Here is a 17,692-nt window from a genome sequence, read left to right on the forward strand (position 1 = left end):
ACGTACGTCGTTACGTAGTACTACACGACTTGTTATGTTTACCGAAGGAAAACATATTGTTTTTGCTCAGTTTCCTCCTCTTCTTCTTCTCCAAACAGTGACTTCTGACCTGACCAATGGCATGATTTGTTGACGTCTGTCACCATGGTGACTGGTGTTGGGTTACATAATGTTGCAATTTCATGGTCTGCTCTGCTTCTGTCACCATATACTAGTAGTACATGTATGTGGATGTGTTTGAGTAAGAATTAACAGAGCAGACCATGCCCGAAGGTAAACATTAATGCATTTGCTTAAAATGCAAATGTTACTTCTCTAGTTACACTTAACCCATGACAATGCCCCTACTGTACTTGGTGACAGCGAGTTCCACTCTGCGATAGCTCTTGGTTGATAACTTGGTTGATAACTCTGGTACAAACATGTACTTGAAGGCATGACTATTTTGTTCTTTTCTGAGCTGGTATAAGGTACTTAGTAGTTGATATGTCCACCAGTTTATTAGTAATTTTGTACATGTAGATTTGTATTATGTATAGCTTTTGTATTTTTAGATCTGACATCTATTCTGTTTCTCGTTCCACAGGAGAGGCCACGCGGTCCTGAAGTCGGTTCTCCCGCCCAAGTTCGAGCACGTTCTGCTGGTCAGGATGTCGGCCATTCAGCGCCAACTGTACGCCAAGTTCATGACCGCCTTCAGGGAGTCAGGCGCGGCTGGCTGGAGCAACAACAACCCGCTCAGGGCCTTCTCTGTCTGCTGCAAGGTTAGCTGTTGAATGTTCTGTATCTGTATAGCCGGTATAACTGCCTTTTGGTGTGGCACACCAGCTTCGCAGGCACACAGAGCGGCGGCAGCTGGCTATATTACACCCATCGACTTGTTACACCTAACCTAGCCTTGTTACCTCTAAACAGTGTCATAGCTATGCCAAAAAACAGTTACTCAAGCAACTGGATATGATTTTGAAAACGTCAGACATTTCAGCTAGTATCCACTAGCTTTCGTCAGTGACTGAGAGACCAGAGGGGAAAGCAGGTTTATATACACAACCTGTTGATTGATATGCAAATAAAGTGAAGACAAATTTTTGGAAGTCGAAAAAGGAACAAAAGTCAGACAAGTCAAGACAAGATGATGCAAATTAGTCTGAAAGCTCCTGTTATACAGGACAGGAGCTTAAGTCCAAAAATTTGTCTTCACTTTATTTGCATATCAATCAACAGGTTGTGTATATAAACCTGCTTTCCCCTCTGGTCTCTCAGTCACTGACGAAAGCTAGTGGATACTAGCTGAAACGTCTGACATTTTCAAAATCATATCCAGTTGCTTGAGTAACTGTTTTTTGGCATATCGTATTACCTGGATGTCTAACCTTCATCGACGTAAGTGTCATAGCTAGCATCTGTCTTTTGACAGAATTTTGCCCTTCATGACAGACAAAAATTTGCCCAATCCATTAACTTTGATAGACAAAAATCAATGTGTAAAGATATAGAAAAAGCTGTCATTGAGCTTATAAGCTTAGCCCACCAGCAAAATTTGTCCCTCAAAATCAGGAATTAGCATTTCAGAGGCTAACGATTTTAAAACTTTCCCGGGGGAGCATGCCCCTAGGATTATCATGACTTTGCTGCTCAACACGATGTAACGTCAAACAAAATTGAGATGACAGAAAAAATTTCAGGCTGGTTAGAACACTGTCTCAAAATTTAAATCTATTTTTTTGGCAGCACCTCAGGACAGGAGCCAATAACATCTCATGTCTGTTGTTCTGCCTTTCTAGATCTGGAACCATCCAGACATATTGTACGAGATTCTGCAGAAGAAGATGACAAACGATGACCTTGACATTGAGGACGCAGAAGGCTTAGGGAACAAGTCAAGGTCAAGGTCAAACACCCCGACCCTCCCAGATGGGTCCAAGAGGTCAGGGTCACCGGCAGTACCATTGATAGCTTCAACCTCAGGGGTGACAGGTCAGGAAATTTTTTGCTTTATTTTAGAAACATTTTCAAATGTGCTATATCTGCTTTGCAAGTTACTGTAGCTTTCAAATAGTTTTGATCCAATGCCTCTCTGTAGTCTTGACATTCAGTGCCAAAACATTATTAAAATGATATTGAGTTGTCCTTAGAGTTAAAAAGAAAAAAAAACTGAACATGACATGTATGAATCCCTCTTTCAACACATAATCTCCAAAACCTCAGTGGAATCCCACTCACACTCAATATCTGGTTAATCGTCTGATGTTCCCCCTCTTCCAAGGATTAGACGTGCTTTCACTGCAATACTGAGGCTTGATGGCAGCCTGCCACTTGCCTCTATCCTGTGGGTTGACGTTATGTAGGTCAAGTGGCGGAAGTCCTCCCTTACGACGTAAACAAAATGTAAATGAATAGGCGTGTTGTTCTAACTATATAATTGTTTCTGAATCTCTCTCCCGTTTAGATGAGAACAGTAACAGTAACAGCAGTCTGAAGGATCGCAGGTTTACTCCGGACCTGACAGCGTTCCAGGAGAAAGCCAACCAGGGCACCAACTACAGCTGGGCGGAGGACTGCATGAAGGACTACAGCCCCGGTGTACTGGAGAACGGAGGCAAGATGCTGCTGCTCTTCAAGATCATAGAACAGAGCATCAGGGGAGGAGACAAGCTGCTCATCTATAGGTATGTATTTCTAGCCTCCTGTACAAACTTTCTCTGCATGATCGCCTGATTGTAGGATGACCGACAAAAGAAAGTGTTAAAAATTATACAAAACACTGTATCAAAACTCCCACCTGCCTGGAGGCCTGCACAAGAGGCTAGAGTATGCCTCTGTATGAGAGAGAATGCTGCTTAAGTCTTGAGAAAGAATATCAAAGTGTTTTGATTTTGATTCATTCTTTGATTTGGCAGACTTTTTGCAATTGTCATATAAACAACACATTAGGTTGAAACCTTTTCATTAGTTTGCAAATAAATCAGAGTGTTGAACAATTTTCACACTAAATTAAATGTAGTCTTCTATTGTTAGATATTGTTGGCATTGAAACAAAGAGCTCATAGCTGCCATTAGTTTCCAATTTTTTAAATACAAAAAAGACATTCATACATACATTATATGTGGTACCTAACATGACATGTGTTGTACATCTTGTCCTATGCAGCCAGAGTCTGAACACCCTGTCGCTGATTGAAGAGTTCCTGGCTAAAACCCCGATGCCAGAACCTCCGTCAGGCTTCCCTCACAACGTACCTCTCAGATGGGCCAAGAACAAGACATACTACAGTAGGGACTGGTCTATATGATATGGCTTTTGAGTTCCTTAGGCCTAGGAAAAAAATGTTGTGTTTCCTGTTTCTTGGCCAACCCTAGAAAAATCTGCCGAGTGCCGACCCTAGCCTTATTTTTAGTAGACCCCAGCAAGGGACATAAATTTTTAGCTCCATGATCTGACACCTGAGAGATGAAACATTGTACAATTGCCAAAAAGCAGTTACTCAAGCGACTGGATATGATTTTGGAAACGGTCAGACGTTTCAGCTAGTATCCACGAGCTTTTGTCAGTGACTGAGAGACCAGAGGAGAAATGCAGGTTTATAAGCACAAACTATTGATTGAAATGCAATAGTGATCAAGCACTCAGCCGTTATGCCACACGACCTCACAATTATTCCTCAGTGAAGATCACTACTGTTGTGTTGCCTTGCAGGGTTGGATGGCAGCACATCAGGGCAGGACAGGGAGAAAATGATCAATCAGTTCAACGCCCCCAACAGCCCAACATGGCTGTTCCTGCTCTCTACAAGGTAACATTTTCATGACCTGTGCCCAGTTTAATTAACCTGTGCAATGGCCAAGTGGGTAGAGTGCTTGCCTTGCATTCGGTAGGTCGTGAGTTCAATCCCCGGCCGAGTCATACCAAAGACTTAGCACTCAGCATTTAGGAAAGAGCATGGGAGTTAAACCACTACCAGTGGACTAGCCCCCTGCTGTAGTGATTGCACTGCTGTGCAGCCCAGGACTATTGAAAATGGAGATGGGCGCCGCTCTATGTGTCACTTGATGCAGGAAGGCTCTTTAACTTTTAACTGTGCCCCCCTCCCCCCCAGGGCTGGTTGTCTGGGGGTGAATCTGGTGGGTGGTGGTGTTTGATGCGTCGTGGAACCTGTGCCATGACTGCCATTTGATTAAAACTAGTCTTTAGTTAGTAATTATTCTAAGATTTTGCTGACTTGTGCCCCCCTCCCCCCCATGGCAGGTTGTCTGGGTGTGAATCTGGTGGGAGCTAACCGGGTGGTGGTGTTTGATGCGTCATGGAACCCATGCCATGACTGCCATTTGATTGAAACTAGTCTTTAGTTAGTAATTTTTCTTAAATTTTGCTAACCTGTGCCCCCCCTCCCCCCCAGGGCTGGTTGTCTGGGTGTGAACCTAGTGGGAGCTAACCGCGTGGTGGTCTTTGATGCGTCATGGAACCCATGCCATGACTGCCATTTGATTGAAACTAGTGTTTAGTTTTTGTTCTAAGATTTTGCTAATATCTGCCCCCCTCCCCCCAGGGCTGGTTGTCTGGGGGTGAATCTGGTGGGTGGTGGTGTTTGATGCCTCGTAGAACCCGTGCCATGACTGCCATTTGATTGAAACTAGTCTTTACCGGTAGTTAGTAATTTTTCTTAAATTTTGCTAACCTGTGCCCCCCCTCCCCCCCAGGGCTGGTTGTCTGGGTGTGAACCTAGTGGGAGCTAACCGCGTGGTTGTGTTCGATGCTTCGTGGAACCCATGCCATGACTGCCAGGCTGTGTGCCGCGTGTACCGCTACGGGCAGACCAAGCCCTGCCACATCTACCGCCTGGTCACGGACAAGTCCCTGGAGAAGAAAATCTACGACAGGCAGGTTAACAAGCAGGGCATGTCAGGTGGGTGTCAGCTTTCCTGTAGCAGATAGTTACTTAATAGTTCACCACAAAACAAGGCTCATTGGAGTCACTTAAATATTTTGGGTTACTGTACAGACAGTGTGGACAGATGTTCGTTAAAATTAGACTTAAAATGTTTAGGGTTGTACCCATGTGGGAAACAATCTACAGTAACATTTTCTGAAAAGTTACTCCAGTATTGGTGATTTTATTTTCATAATGACACAGTAATTATGCATTGCCATTGTATATCTATTGTGCTACAGAATAGTTTCAACCGTAAAACACTGCAAAAACCTCTCTTCCCCTCATGCCTATCAATTAAGTTTCTGTGAGAATAAAATGAATTTGCAGTTCTAATTTCACTATGCCAGAATCTTCAGAATCTGTATAAAATTTACTGCAAACGTTTTAAAATTGTTTTTTTAACACTTGCTTCCTAGCTATAGCGTTGCTTGGAAGAAGTCATCATGATAAGACATAGGAACATACAAAATTAATGTAGACCACACTTACACTGCTGTACTGTAGGATTACAATTTGATTTTTGCTGACTGATTTTCCTCCACGCAGATCGAGTTGTAGATGAGTTACAACCAGAATCCAACTTCACCAGGAAGGAAGTAGAAGACCTCTTTAGTTATGATGTAAGTACCAACCAAACAGCTACTAAGTAGATATAGGTCAAATATACTAGTAGGTGGTCTGACAAAACTGCCTGGTAGCAACGTACATTGTACTATGTCCACTACCCAGATCTAGGGTTGTGAGCCTCATTTAGAGAGGTTTCACTCAAAACAGGATTGCCCAGTAACCAGATATGTACGTTGTGTGATGAGTTACTTTAAATTTTCTTACCCTCCAAGCAGAGATTTAGGCTTCAGCTGATTGTTGGTGTGTTTTTGGGCATTTTTATTGGGCTTCTGTTTTGTATCTCTTTTTACGCTAATCAAATAGATACTGCCTTGCCAATATCATACTGTCTTGCAGCCACCAAAAGATTTGGTAGGAGGTTTACTTTTTCTGGTTTTGCCTCAGGATTCAGACCCTGTGTACGAAGACTTTTCCCAGGATGCAGCTAAGTTTGCCGACCCCATCCTGCAGGACATCTGTACAGAACACAGCAGACTCATCACCAAGGTAACCAACCTCTAACTTCACAAAACTGTAATGCCTTTGATGTAGTTCAAACCTTTATTTACTGTACTGGTAGATTCTTGTAATTGATAGAGCTGAAGAGCTACTCTTCCACTGGTTGTGACAAAGAAGACAGACACTATGTACAGTATTCATAGGTTCATCGTACCAGGGAAGTTCCCCTAGCTCTTTTTGACAAGCACAGTGAATAGTAGACCACGGTTTAATGTCCCGTCCTAAGGACTGCGACCCTAAACAGTAGCATGCATGTCAGGTGATCGACAACAGCCGGGATTTGAACTCCAAACCTCTTAGTCCAGAGGCAGGATCGCTAACCACTAGACTACGCACACTACGCTACACACACTATGCTATTGCTGACTACTTTCTTCTTCTTTTTTCAGGCTCCATTCCAGCACGAGTCCCTGCTGATCGACAGGAAGGACCACAAGCTGACCAAGGCGGAGAAGCGAGCGGCTAAGAAGAGCTACGAACAGGAGAAGCGCATGAGCATCAGTAACTACTCCCGCCCATCCTACTCCGCCTTCTACCCACAGCAGCAGGCAGCGGGGACACCTGGCAGCTCGGGAGGAACTGCATCCATATCCAGCCTTATATCGTTTGCCAGGGCACAGACAGGGTAAGAAGTCTGACCAACTTTAAGTCACTATTTTAAAATGATACAGTCTCTCCCTACTTGAATTTTTCAATGTAGAGTAGTAGTAATACATTGTATCCAGTCTTTTATTATACTGCTGCGGGGGTCCCTGACACATGGGTGGGCAGCAGTTGGCTAGTCTTCACACCCACGCTTCCAAGTGATTCTGTACAGTGGGTCCACACATTAGGAAGGCTGCAATCTACAATGTCCTCTAGAGCTATGATGAAGGCTCATCTGTGTTGGTAGTTACATAGATCCAACACGAAGGATTGTTCTCTCACCTAGAGCTTTCGACCAGTCACTCTGGTCTTCCTCAGTAGACTGACCCTGTGAGGCTTATCACGTGGCTTCTTTGAAGTGTGTCGTTCTGAGCTTTTCATGCTTTTCCCGCAGAATGCCTCCGATGATCCACCGCCCGGTGGCGAACGTGCGGCCGATCCAGTCCACGCCAATCCCGATGCAGCCTCGGACGTCCGGCAGCAGCGATGTGCAGGTGTTCCAGCGCGGCGGCCACAACATCATGGTCAACCACGTCAAGACCACCATGGGTGAGGCCAACACTGATGACTTTACTGAATTTTAACACTAATATTTTAGGCATTGTCTGGTGTAATGGTTAGGCAGGTCAGTAGGTAGGGATTATCTTTTAGACTTCAGTGATATTTATTTATAGGGGTCCAACTTATACAACACAGTTTAACAAAGTAAAACTTGCATGAGGACACTTTTATTTTCAATGTCAATGTTAGAAAACCAATTGTACAACCCAACATCACTCAGGTGTCAGATCAAGGAGCTAGAAAAGGTTGATCAGTTCGAAAAATTTATGTCCCTTCCAGGGGTCCACCCCCCAAAAAAGGTTAGGGTCAGCAGTTTTTTCTAGGGTCGGTAGGGAAACAGGAAACAACATTTTTTTCCTAGGCCTAACCCCTGCTTCTCCCCTATTCTGCAGACATCCCCATCCCAGGCAGTGCCAGTTCCAGCTCCTCGGTACAGAAGATCCCGGCCGGCACGCAGATCACAGTGATCCGGACGCACCGCGGCATGTACATACGCACCAACGACGGCAAGATCTTCGCCGTAAGGGCGGGAGCGCCAGGTATGAGCCAAACTGTATATTAATTTTGTCTTTTAAATTGAAATTGAAATTGAAATACCTTTATTGTACATTCATGCCACGACGGGCTAGGTACAGGTCAAGATACTGAGTATGACAGACACATAACAAACGTATATAGAAAATTGGAGACAAAAGATGCACTACTTGACTTATACATACATACATAAGGAACATACAAGGGTACTATACTAGGCTAATACATAGTGTTCTAGTCACTGAGCTAATACAGACAGGTCAACTTCTTCTCGCTTTTTTGTACAGTGAAAAATGTGGGAACAGATCATGTTTGTGATACAGGGTTTGTCTAGACGCATCAAAAATATAAATTTATCATTTGCGCTTAGGTGTTCAAAGTATGGGAACTTCTCTTTGATATAATTAAAAAGGACAGATCTTTCATTAGAATATAAAGTACAGTCTAAAATAAAGTGTTGTTCATCTTCTATTCTATTCATGTTACAATATTGACAGAGTCTGTTCTGGAGAGGAATGCGGTTAAAAGTGCCCAATGCACTTTTAAGGGCTCGAGTAACAGATTTTTCAAAGTCAATATTCTAGTCACTTTCCCAAAGTACATACATTGACATTCATGGAGCAAAAATGCCTGAAATTGTGACATGAAAAGACCTCTGATATGCCAAAAAACAGTTACTCAAGCAACTGGATATGGTTTTGGAAAGAGTCAGACATTTCAGGTAGCATCCACTACATTTCCTCTGTGACACTAAGAGACTGCAGGAGAAATGCAGGTTTATAAGCATGAACTATTGATTGATGCACATTTGTGCACATAATGAACTGGGTAACTTTTTGTTACCTTTTCTGCAGGAATACCTGTCCAGCCCAGCGGGCCATCCCTGTCTGCCACTGCGGTGAACGAGGCCCTCAGCTCTGCTACTGCCTCCTCTGCGCCTGCTGCTCAGCCTCTCGGCCGGTCCGCGGCCACGTCAGCTCCGATGGTCAGCGCCCTGCTGGCCGGCACGCCCGCCCTGGACTCGCCTGGACTCGGACGTTCGTCTCCCGTGACAACAACAAGCACTACAACGTCTGGCAACAACGTGGCGAGTTCAAGTTCGTCAGAAGCTTCGGGGACAAGGCAAGGACACGGGAGCGCGTCTACTGCAGAAGTCTCGCCGTTTCTTACTACCACGTCGAGTAAGGAGGCATCTGCGGATGGTAAACAAGATGGGAACAGTAGCGAAGCCGACAGGAGCGCGACGCAGAGACCAGAGTCCACGGGAGGGCTGAGTTCGGGGAGCTCGCAGTCCCGTCCTGCGAGTCAGAGCCTGGACCGGACGTCCCCGATCTCTCAGGCTGCCGACAGCAGCGTACCGGCCGTTACATCGTCCGGAGTTCCCCCCTCCATCCCGCAGCTAGCCTCCACCACGCAGCAGAGCAACGGGGTTCCTAACTTCTCTTTCCCCACCCCGGCCCCGAGCCAGCCTCTCAACATGAACATGAACATTCCAGGCGTGGGGAACATCTCCCCCTCCCCCTTACAGAACCTCATGACCTTCGTCCCCAGCTACCTCAATCCCGGCTCCACCCAGCCCCAGCCCGGCATGATCCCCGCGGGCATGTACAACTACCCGGGCATGATGCCGCCGTTCGGTTTAGTGGCGGCACCCCTGCCGTTCCTGCCCTCCGCCCCACCCTCCAACATGCAGGCAACGCTGGGTAGTGCTGTTCCACTCAGCGGGTACCCTCCCCAGCCTGGCATGGCTGTTCCAACTACTAACACAACCTCCACCAGTACCTCTCAGGAGGTGCCTAAAAGTACAGAGGACATGAGATCGTCACCGTTCAACTTTGATGACATTGTCCAGCTTGACTGAATCAGTTGCTAAAAAACTGGAATATTAGATAATTAGTCCTGACCATATCAACTGGCAAGGATTTTTGCAACAAACTTTGCAGATTTTGAGGAAAACATATAAAATGATATCGTTTGAACTGGCCATGTAATGCATTGACAACTTACCCGTAATATCGTGTCTTTTGTGCTCAATGTTGTACCTCAATGTGCTGGTAAGTATAATGTAAACAAAGCATTAACCCTCTTCCTACTGTAACCAAGACAAATTTAGATACATGTACATAGTAGGGAGAAGGTTAATGTACAACAATCTAACTCATCTAGTGTAGTTAACCTTTATCATACCGAAGGCCAACATTCGATCTCTCACAAGGGTCGCTTAGTGGTGTACACATTGGAAACTAAAAGTCAACATTGTGGCTGTGTTTTACTGGTAATTTCTACTTTCTATAACTTGTGGTTAGCAAGAGGGGAAATTTTTCACAAACACTTAGTGGTATACGATAAATCATTGATCCAATACATATTTTGAAGGTTGAAAAAAAAATGAGAAGTTTATATCGAACACAACAAACATTGTATTTGTGAAGGGAAAGATGATACTAATTATGAGGACATCATGTAAATACATGTGTATGTGTGTAGTGTACTATTACTGGCTACTGTACCATATGTTTGGGAAGAAATATATATTCACTTATGATGAACTAATATTTGTTTAAAGTTAAAACTTTTGTTCCAACACAAAAATTCTCTCACCTAGAGCTTTCAACCAGTCACTCTGGTCTTCCTCAGTAGACTGACCCAGTGAAGCTTGTCACGTGGCTTCCTTGAAGTGTAACGTCAACACTGGGTCAAAGGTATCTGGTAGACGTGACAAGCCTCACTGGGTCAGTCTACTGGAGAGTGACTGGTCAAAAGCTCTAGGTGACAGAACTTTGTGTTGGACCAAAAGTTTTAACTTTAAACATGTAACTACCACACAGATGAACTTTCATGATAGTATGAACCGATATTCAGAAGATTGTAAAGTTGGGTGGGTGCATTCATTTGTAAGATGTTCTCCTTGTTTGTAAAGCATCATATCATGATCAGTATTAAAAATCATGATCAGTATTTGCAAAAGGGATCCTAGGATGTCCCGGGGACAGGGTTACCTCTTTAAAGTAAACTGCAATGTTTCAGTTTTGCTCAAAATTAAGTGTACAAAATACACTCGTAATCAGACTTAGTAAGGGACTAGACAGTGCAAAGTTGCAAACCTATCAAGTTTTAGCCCCCAGATTTAGCCTACCTCGAGATTTGACTTACAACGTTGGGTATGTGAGAAAGAACACCATGGATTGTTTACCTCCCATGGCCCTTAGTCATTTCATAAAGAAAACTGCAGGGACTTTATTGTGCCCTTAACATGAATGATTTCCATCACCCACATTGCAATGAGGAGCAATGTTAAAACCCTTGTCCTGCGGGACCATATATATATATGGGTTGCACATACAGTACCATCTATATAGTGCCCTGTGTATGTATGATTTGGGGATGTTTCTCGTGCAATGCATCTCGTGTAATGCGGAAGTAACTACGCCAACGCAGGGAAAAAAAGTCAAGGGTCTGTGATCTGATTAAGACTTCAAATTACTTGAAAATATTGTGTGAAAATGTCCAGCAGGACAAGGGTTAAAGACATAAGTCTCTAATGATGTCATATGCAAAAAAAACATTGCTGAGTTGTTGTGCAGAATCTTTTAATCCTAAGTTCTGGAATCAACGTACAAATCTAAACAACAAAGGCACTGGTTCTAGTTGCTCTATAAAAATATGGTGATCTGTGGAAATTTTTGCTATTTGTTTGTTGCCTTCCCTATTGTGAGTTTAACCAGAGGTCCCTTGTATTGTGAGTGCAATAATACATATCTACTTAGTTCATGTGTAGGCTTGCAAATAGCTTCATCAGTTACATGTATTAGTATTAGCTTACTGGAAAATGATGGACTTAATCTAGAGAAAACTTACCTGGTTGGCATGTCAGAGGTATTGACACTTCCGTTGTCCTGCGTTTCTTCCCTGTTGCATTCCTTGTCAAAATGAGTCTTCTCAACGTCTTCCCCAGAACAAATTGTAGCTGGGTTTTTATTTCTAATTTTATCTTCCTTTGCCTGTGTCATGCCTGATTATATGGTATTTTTGTGTTTCAATGTCAATTGTGACAATTTATTTGGTTGTTGCGATGGAAAAGGGAACCGCCTTCAATTCCTAGTTAAAACGTTGGCACTTTCTCTGTACTACTTTTGCTAGCTGTGGCAGTGCTGTTTTTGTTTCGTTTTTTTGTAAACTGTATTCTTCCATTGTAATACTCAATGTTCTGATGCATATTCAAGGCTATATTATTGACTTCAAGTTTGTTCCTGCAATTGAGATTGTACAGAAAGCTGGGAGCTAAGTGCTTATTTATGATATAAACTGTATGTGGATGTATGTTTTTGTGAAAAAGATAACAAAAATGAATTTGAAAACACTTCCAATTTTGAGATCTGGGAGAATCTAATGCAGTTACTTAGTATTCATTAGCTATTTTTAAGTTAAATGAGTTGGAGAAACTTGATGTTTTGATTATTAAGTAGTTTGTATGCATAGTGCTTGTAGCAAGCTTTGAATTGGTTCTTATTGTATTCAGAAGTCACTGAGTAATAAAATATGATGGAAACGTAAGAAAACAGGTCTTCTTTGCTTCTTGGCAGTTGAATGTACATGAATAACTAGAAAGGTAACATTTGCAAAGCAAATGCGTAATGTTTACCTTCGCATATGGTCTGCTCGGTTAATTCTTACTCACATTCTTATGTATGGTCAGACAGGACCCTAAATCCCTCCTGCTATAAAATTGCAACATGATGTAACCCAACACCAGTTACCATGGCAACAGATGTCTGGTTCAGGTCATTGACCTTATTGGTTTGGAGAAGAAGAGGAAAGGTTAACGTTAGCAAAACGGTAAACATTATTGTTGGAGGGGGCATATATGGCCCACACCATGTTGACTTAATGGCAAACATCCGCTTGAGTATTTATTTTTCTACCCAACTTCGGGTCAGCCTTGATTTTTATAGCTTTGAAAATCAGTGAGCCGCTTTGATTGTTATATCTGATAATTTCCAGGTTACAAAGAGACGTGCAATGACTGAATTGAACACAATGCAAAGAAAGTGTCATTTCAAGTTACATGATATTGTATAATCACTTTCAAAACAAGGAGGTTCATATAACATTATTGAGTAAAAAGTGCGTCGTCAACTGTGTACGTTAACGTGTAACTTTTCAGACTAGCTATTGAATAAATATTAGCCAAGTTGGTATTCATTGTGTCCTTTGAAACTCGCTCCGAACATGCGCAGATCCAAAACAATGACTGTGCGAACATGACGTAATCACAGTATTCGGTGCAAAAACCATCATGGCGGCCTGACAAACATTAGAAACCGTACCGCGCGTTGTTGTAACGGCAAGTATTCCAGCCTTTCCGAGTTTTGCCAGCCTGTCACTCCAATCTTATATCTTAGAGACATGTCTACGCTCTTAGAGAACGACGACAGTTTTGACTTTCTGTTTAAAATTGTGCTCATTGGTGACGCTGGAGTGGGAAAAACCTGCGTGGTGCAGCGGTTCAAATCCGGTACCTACATGGAGCGGTGTGGCAGCACCATCGGAGTCGACTTTACCATGAAAACCGTCACCATCGACGACAAGAGAGTCAAGGTAAGTGGAAGAAAAACACCACAGCCACCAGTTGTGTCAGTGTGAGCAAGAATAAAGCGCTGACAACATCAGATTTTTAGATAGGACCACCCGGAATCTCCAACCCGGAAGTGAGGCTGAGGGGAGGGGGGGCAAAGTCGACATGTAACGTAACTACAGGACTGTTAGCCTCTACCAGGCTTCGGGAGGCGGCTGGGAATATTAGAAATCGGCCAAATACAGAGCGATAACAAGCGGCAAACTGTACTCTCTAGCGGACTAACTCCCCCGCCATGTTATCTCTCTATTTGCCCGATTTCTACTCTTTCCAGCCGCCTCCCGAAGCCTGGTAGAGGTTACAGAACTCCCACACAAATTATGGACACAAAAGGAGACGGGAGTACGAGTTGTTCAGGATGTTGATTGCGTCACGGCATTGATTTTTTTCCTTCTGACTCGTTGACACGTTTCTGGGTTTTTCTCCGTGCCCAGATCGTGTTTGGAGATACAATAGAACGTGCTTGGTTGGCACCGGTTTTATGGCATAAAGACTGATAGCCTCCGTAGTTAATTAAAGTAGAACTGGGGGTTTGGTGGTCTTCGGCTGTTTTCTGATTAGCCCAGTTCTAAAACGGGGGTAATTCAACCAGGCTGGCTATGTTGTCTATATGCAATCAGAAAATAGCACATAAAAGATCCCAAAGACCCCCCCCCCCCCAATACCCCAGTTTTTGGCATGCTATGGAGGCTAAAAGACTTAGGCGATTTGAAGTGTTAATAATCAAATTAAGTTTTAAAATTTGTGTATGTAGCGTTGCCAACCGCCCATTACGAACGCTAATCTAGTTAAGAACAATGCAGTGGCTGATGGTTTGAGTAAGAGTTTCCCATGGGATTAGCCTTAGGATATATAGAGTTACAACACACCAGCCCCAATACTATTTGTACAGTTAAGCTGTTACTACATATCAGATGCCCTTTGTACCAACTAAAATACATCTGACTCATAAAAGTGATGAGTCATTTTGATTATTCCAAAGCACCTGCTATAGTCAACTTAAGTTTTGCTGTTGTTCGAGCAATTAAATCTAGGGGAATTGCTGCTACATGGAACTTTGCAATGGGTTAAAAATAGCATATGGTTACAGGATAATTAAATACAAATTGAATGTAGCACAACATTTAATGTTGCAATCCATAAGCCCTGTATTTTAGTGACCTCTAAATGTTGTAGACCCCTTGAGTATCATGGGTAGTTTCAAAGATGAATTATAAGATAATTATAGATACTCAAACATGTGACATAAAGAATACATGTACATGACACACTTTACCTTGGACATCTAACTCTAAACATTTTTAAAGCTCTTTAGTGACAATGCCCCTACTGTACTTGATGACAGTTCCACTCTGCATTTAGTAATCTATGAAAAATTAGTTTTTGAACACCTCAATCCTTGGTTGATAACTCTGGTACTAAAATTTCTTGTTCTTTTCTGACTCACAGTTGGCCTTTAAGGTACAGTAACTGGAATGACACTCCTTCTTCAACACAAGACCAGTGGCTTTAATTTCGCAGTAAGCGGCTGTCTTGTTTATTCTAGCTCCAGGTATGGGACACCGCGGGCCAGGAGAGGTTTCGCACCATCACGCAGAGCTACTACCGGAGCGCCAACGGTGTCATTATCGCGTACGACATCACCAAGAAGGAAACGTTCGACAACGCGATACGGTGGCTGGAAGATGTCGGGAAATATGCAGGGCCGAATGTCGTCAAGCAGCTTGTGGGTAGGTGAAAGTTACATCAAAGTTTGGCTAGTAAACTGTGGGAATACAGTCCTTACGTATTATTACTGAGTTATCACCGATTGGCAGCCACTCCAGACCATTGTGATTAAGCGACAATATATTGTAAGCTCCTCACAATTCAGCCCTCGGCTGCAAAGAGAGAGTGGCCAGTCCACCAAATAAAAAAGAAAGAAAGAAGATAATTCCTACCTGCCAACCCTAATTTTTTCAGGACTGAAACAGGAAACACAACATTTTTTTCCCAGGCCTCAGGTTAGAAGTTTGGCTGATGAAATAAGCAACACAGTAATACAATTTATTTCCCAGTGCCTCAGAATCTAGTATCCACGTGCCTGTACTGAAGTGGCAGGAAATATCAGTGAAAGGTCATGAGTTACACGTTGTGTACAGAACAAGTTAGTTTTAGTGTGTGGAGAGGTTATCAAACAAGATCTGTGCACTGAATATAGGCCATGGTAATTTGGATTATTAATTTACCAAATTATCAAGACTACAAAACAGTTATCAGATGTTCGTGGAGCCACAGTTTTATATTTTGTAACTCTAAGCACTGTTACAGTAGTAGCTTATTCATTCATTCATTCATTCATTCATTCATTCATTCATTCATTCATTCATTCATTCATTCATTCATCCATCCACCCTTACACCCATCCATCCATCCACACATCCATCCATCCATACCATTCATCCATCCATTCATTCATTCATTCATTCATTTATTCACCCATTTTTTGCTTCAGGTTGCAAGAGAGACTTGGAGGAGATGCGTGAGGTGAATGTTACAGAAGCCAAGTCCTTCGCCGTGCAGCACTGCATGTTCGACGCCTTGGAGACATCTGCCAAGGAGGACACTAACGTCGAAGAGTGCTTCATCAGGATAGCCAAGGAACTAAAGAAACAACATGGCGGCACCGCGCTACAGGGGGACAAGGACGGTGGGAAAATCGTGATGGGAGAGTCCAGGAGGGTGGACGGGGGAGGGTGGGGGTGCTGTGGATAAAGCTGTGTGAACATTGTTGTGATATAGTTAGTGCTGTGTACCGGTTCACTGGACTGGTTCCAGACTTGTAAAAATGTTTAGGTTCAAGTCCAAAAAAAAACACACAAAAAAGACCTAAAAGTCAAGAACCGATTCCGGATTTATTTTTTAAAAAAAGCCCATGTCACATACCCCTTTTCTTTCCAAACCACCTAAAACCTTCTATAGATTGCAAAATCTGTGCTGCAAAATGAGGAAAACATTGCCATTGGGCATCGTCAAGTGTCAGCCTCCAAGTTATGTGGCCAAAGTTTTGCCCAGACAACATTGCAAGGTTGCCACCATGCAATTTTGTACATGCCATGGGTTTACGTCCAGACTTATGAGTCCGGAACTGCACCTAAACCTCTGGACTTCAATCCGGACCTGAACCTAAATGTGGATTTAGGTACACAGCACTAGATATAGTTAGGAAACAAGAGGTTACATTATATTCTGAATAGCAGGTATTGAAGAAGACAAGACAGCGACAATGGTAATAATTTATATGTCAAGACTTATTATATGCCAAAAAAACAGTTACTCAAGCAACTGGATATGGTTTTGGAAACAGTCAATATTATATATATAAATATTATGTCTTTGGTTTACATAGCTCAATTAAAACAGGTTTGAATGTTGGAAAAGGGATAGATTTCTGTTTTCAAAGGACAGGCAGACTGAAAGGCCATTTGTTTCTTATAACCGGTTAACTGCCTTTAGGCGTAACACACCTGGTCCAGTTTTGTACATGTACGTACAAGTACAAGCTGCATAAGACCAGACTGTAAGGTTTGAACCACTAACAACAGGAAGGTCCCCTACTCTTTTTGATAAGTGCAGTGGGTTCTTTAATATGCCTGTGTCTGTTACTTTGCCTTTTGTCTCCCACATAAATGTTTGCCATCTAAAATGTGCCAAATTTTGGTAGTGCTGCTGCATGGAAATTCTTTGAATGTGATGTCTTGCTTTTTGAGTGTCGTTGATGAACAATGAGTTGTCAAAAATTCTTGTATAATGCTCGTGTGGTTTCATAAATGCTGATTTGTTCATTGTTGAGCTATTGAAAATGTTGGTTGTATCATAACATTAGCAAATGCCTCCATGTCTTCACAAGTGCCAGTATGTACATTTGTATCAGCAATATTTGATATTTCCAGAAATTTCCCATGTATTTTGTGGCAAGTGTTGTTTACCTTATAACTTAAAAGGTTGTATGTCCATGACCGAAAAAGTCTTCTTCGAAAGTGCCATGTTTGCATTTTAATTGATTTTTTTGTGTATATTTAGATTGAGTTGAGTTGTTCTTTGGCTTAATTTTTATTAATTTAATTTGCTGCTGGTGGCAATAAATAAGGTGTTTGAATTATTTTGTGCTGTTGCTTACATAAATTTGATAAAGTTTATGTTACTAAGCAAATTATTTTCTATGCAAACTATGCTTTAGTCTAGCTTCAGTATGTTGTTAATGGAAATCCAAATGAAATGT

General features: G+C 42.5%; 2 protein-coding genes across 2 annotated transcripts in view; both read left to right on the plus strand.

Annotated features, from left to right (window-relative positions):
- Positions 1-10,386, plus strand: part of LOC109487678 (helicase ARIP4-like) — a 13,849-nt gene extending 3,463 nt beyond the window's left edge. Inside the window, exons 6-17 of the mRNA XM_019791698.1 lie at positions 587-764; positions 1,785-1,977; positions 2,450-2,669; positions 3,152-3,273; positions 3,698-3,794; positions 4,699-4,904; positions 5,478-5,551; positions 5,943-6,044; positions 6,446-6,681; positions 7,096-7,250; positions 7,655-7,801; positions 8,651-10,386. Of these exons, the coding sequence (XP_019647257.1) occupies positions 587-764; positions 1,785-1,977; positions 2,450-2,669; positions 3,152-3,273; positions 3,698-3,794; positions 4,699-4,904; positions 5,478-5,551; positions 5,943-6,044; positions 6,446-6,681; positions 7,096-7,250; positions 7,655-7,801; positions 8,651-9,657 (2,737 nt within the window). The 3' untranslated portion in view covers positions 9,658-10,386. The remainder of the gene's footprint in view (positions 1-586; positions 765-1,784; positions 1,978-2,449; positions 2,670-3,151; positions 3,274-3,697; positions 3,795-4,698; positions 4,905-5,477; positions 5,552-5,942; positions 6,045-6,445; positions 6,682-7,095; positions 7,251-7,654; positions 7,802-8,650) is intronic.
- A 2,692-nt stretch (positions 10,387-13,078) lies between these two features.
- Positions 13,079-16,285, plus strand: LOC109487867 (ras-related protein Rab-43-like). The gene is made up of 3 exons (XM_019791971.1): positions 13,079-13,394; positions 14,978-15,161; positions 15,926-16,285. Exons 1-3 carry the CDS (start codon positions 13,203-13,205, stop codon positions 16,183-16,185), a joined length of 636 nt encoding a protein of 211 aa, XP_019647530.1. The 5' UTR covers positions 13,079-13,202; the 3' UTR covers positions 16,186-16,285.
- The last annotated feature ends 1,407 nt before the right edge of the window (positions 16,286-17,692 follow it).

Source organism: Branchiostoma belcheri, unplaced genomic scaffold (assembly GCF_001625305.1).
Source record: "Branchiostoma belcheri isolate BF01 breed outbred unplaced genomic scaffold, Haploidv18h27 scaffold111, whole genome shotgun sequence".
Taxonomy (NCBI): Eukaryota; Metazoa; Chordata; class Leptocardii; order Amphioxiformes; family Branchiostomatidae; genus Branchiostoma; species Branchiostoma belcheri.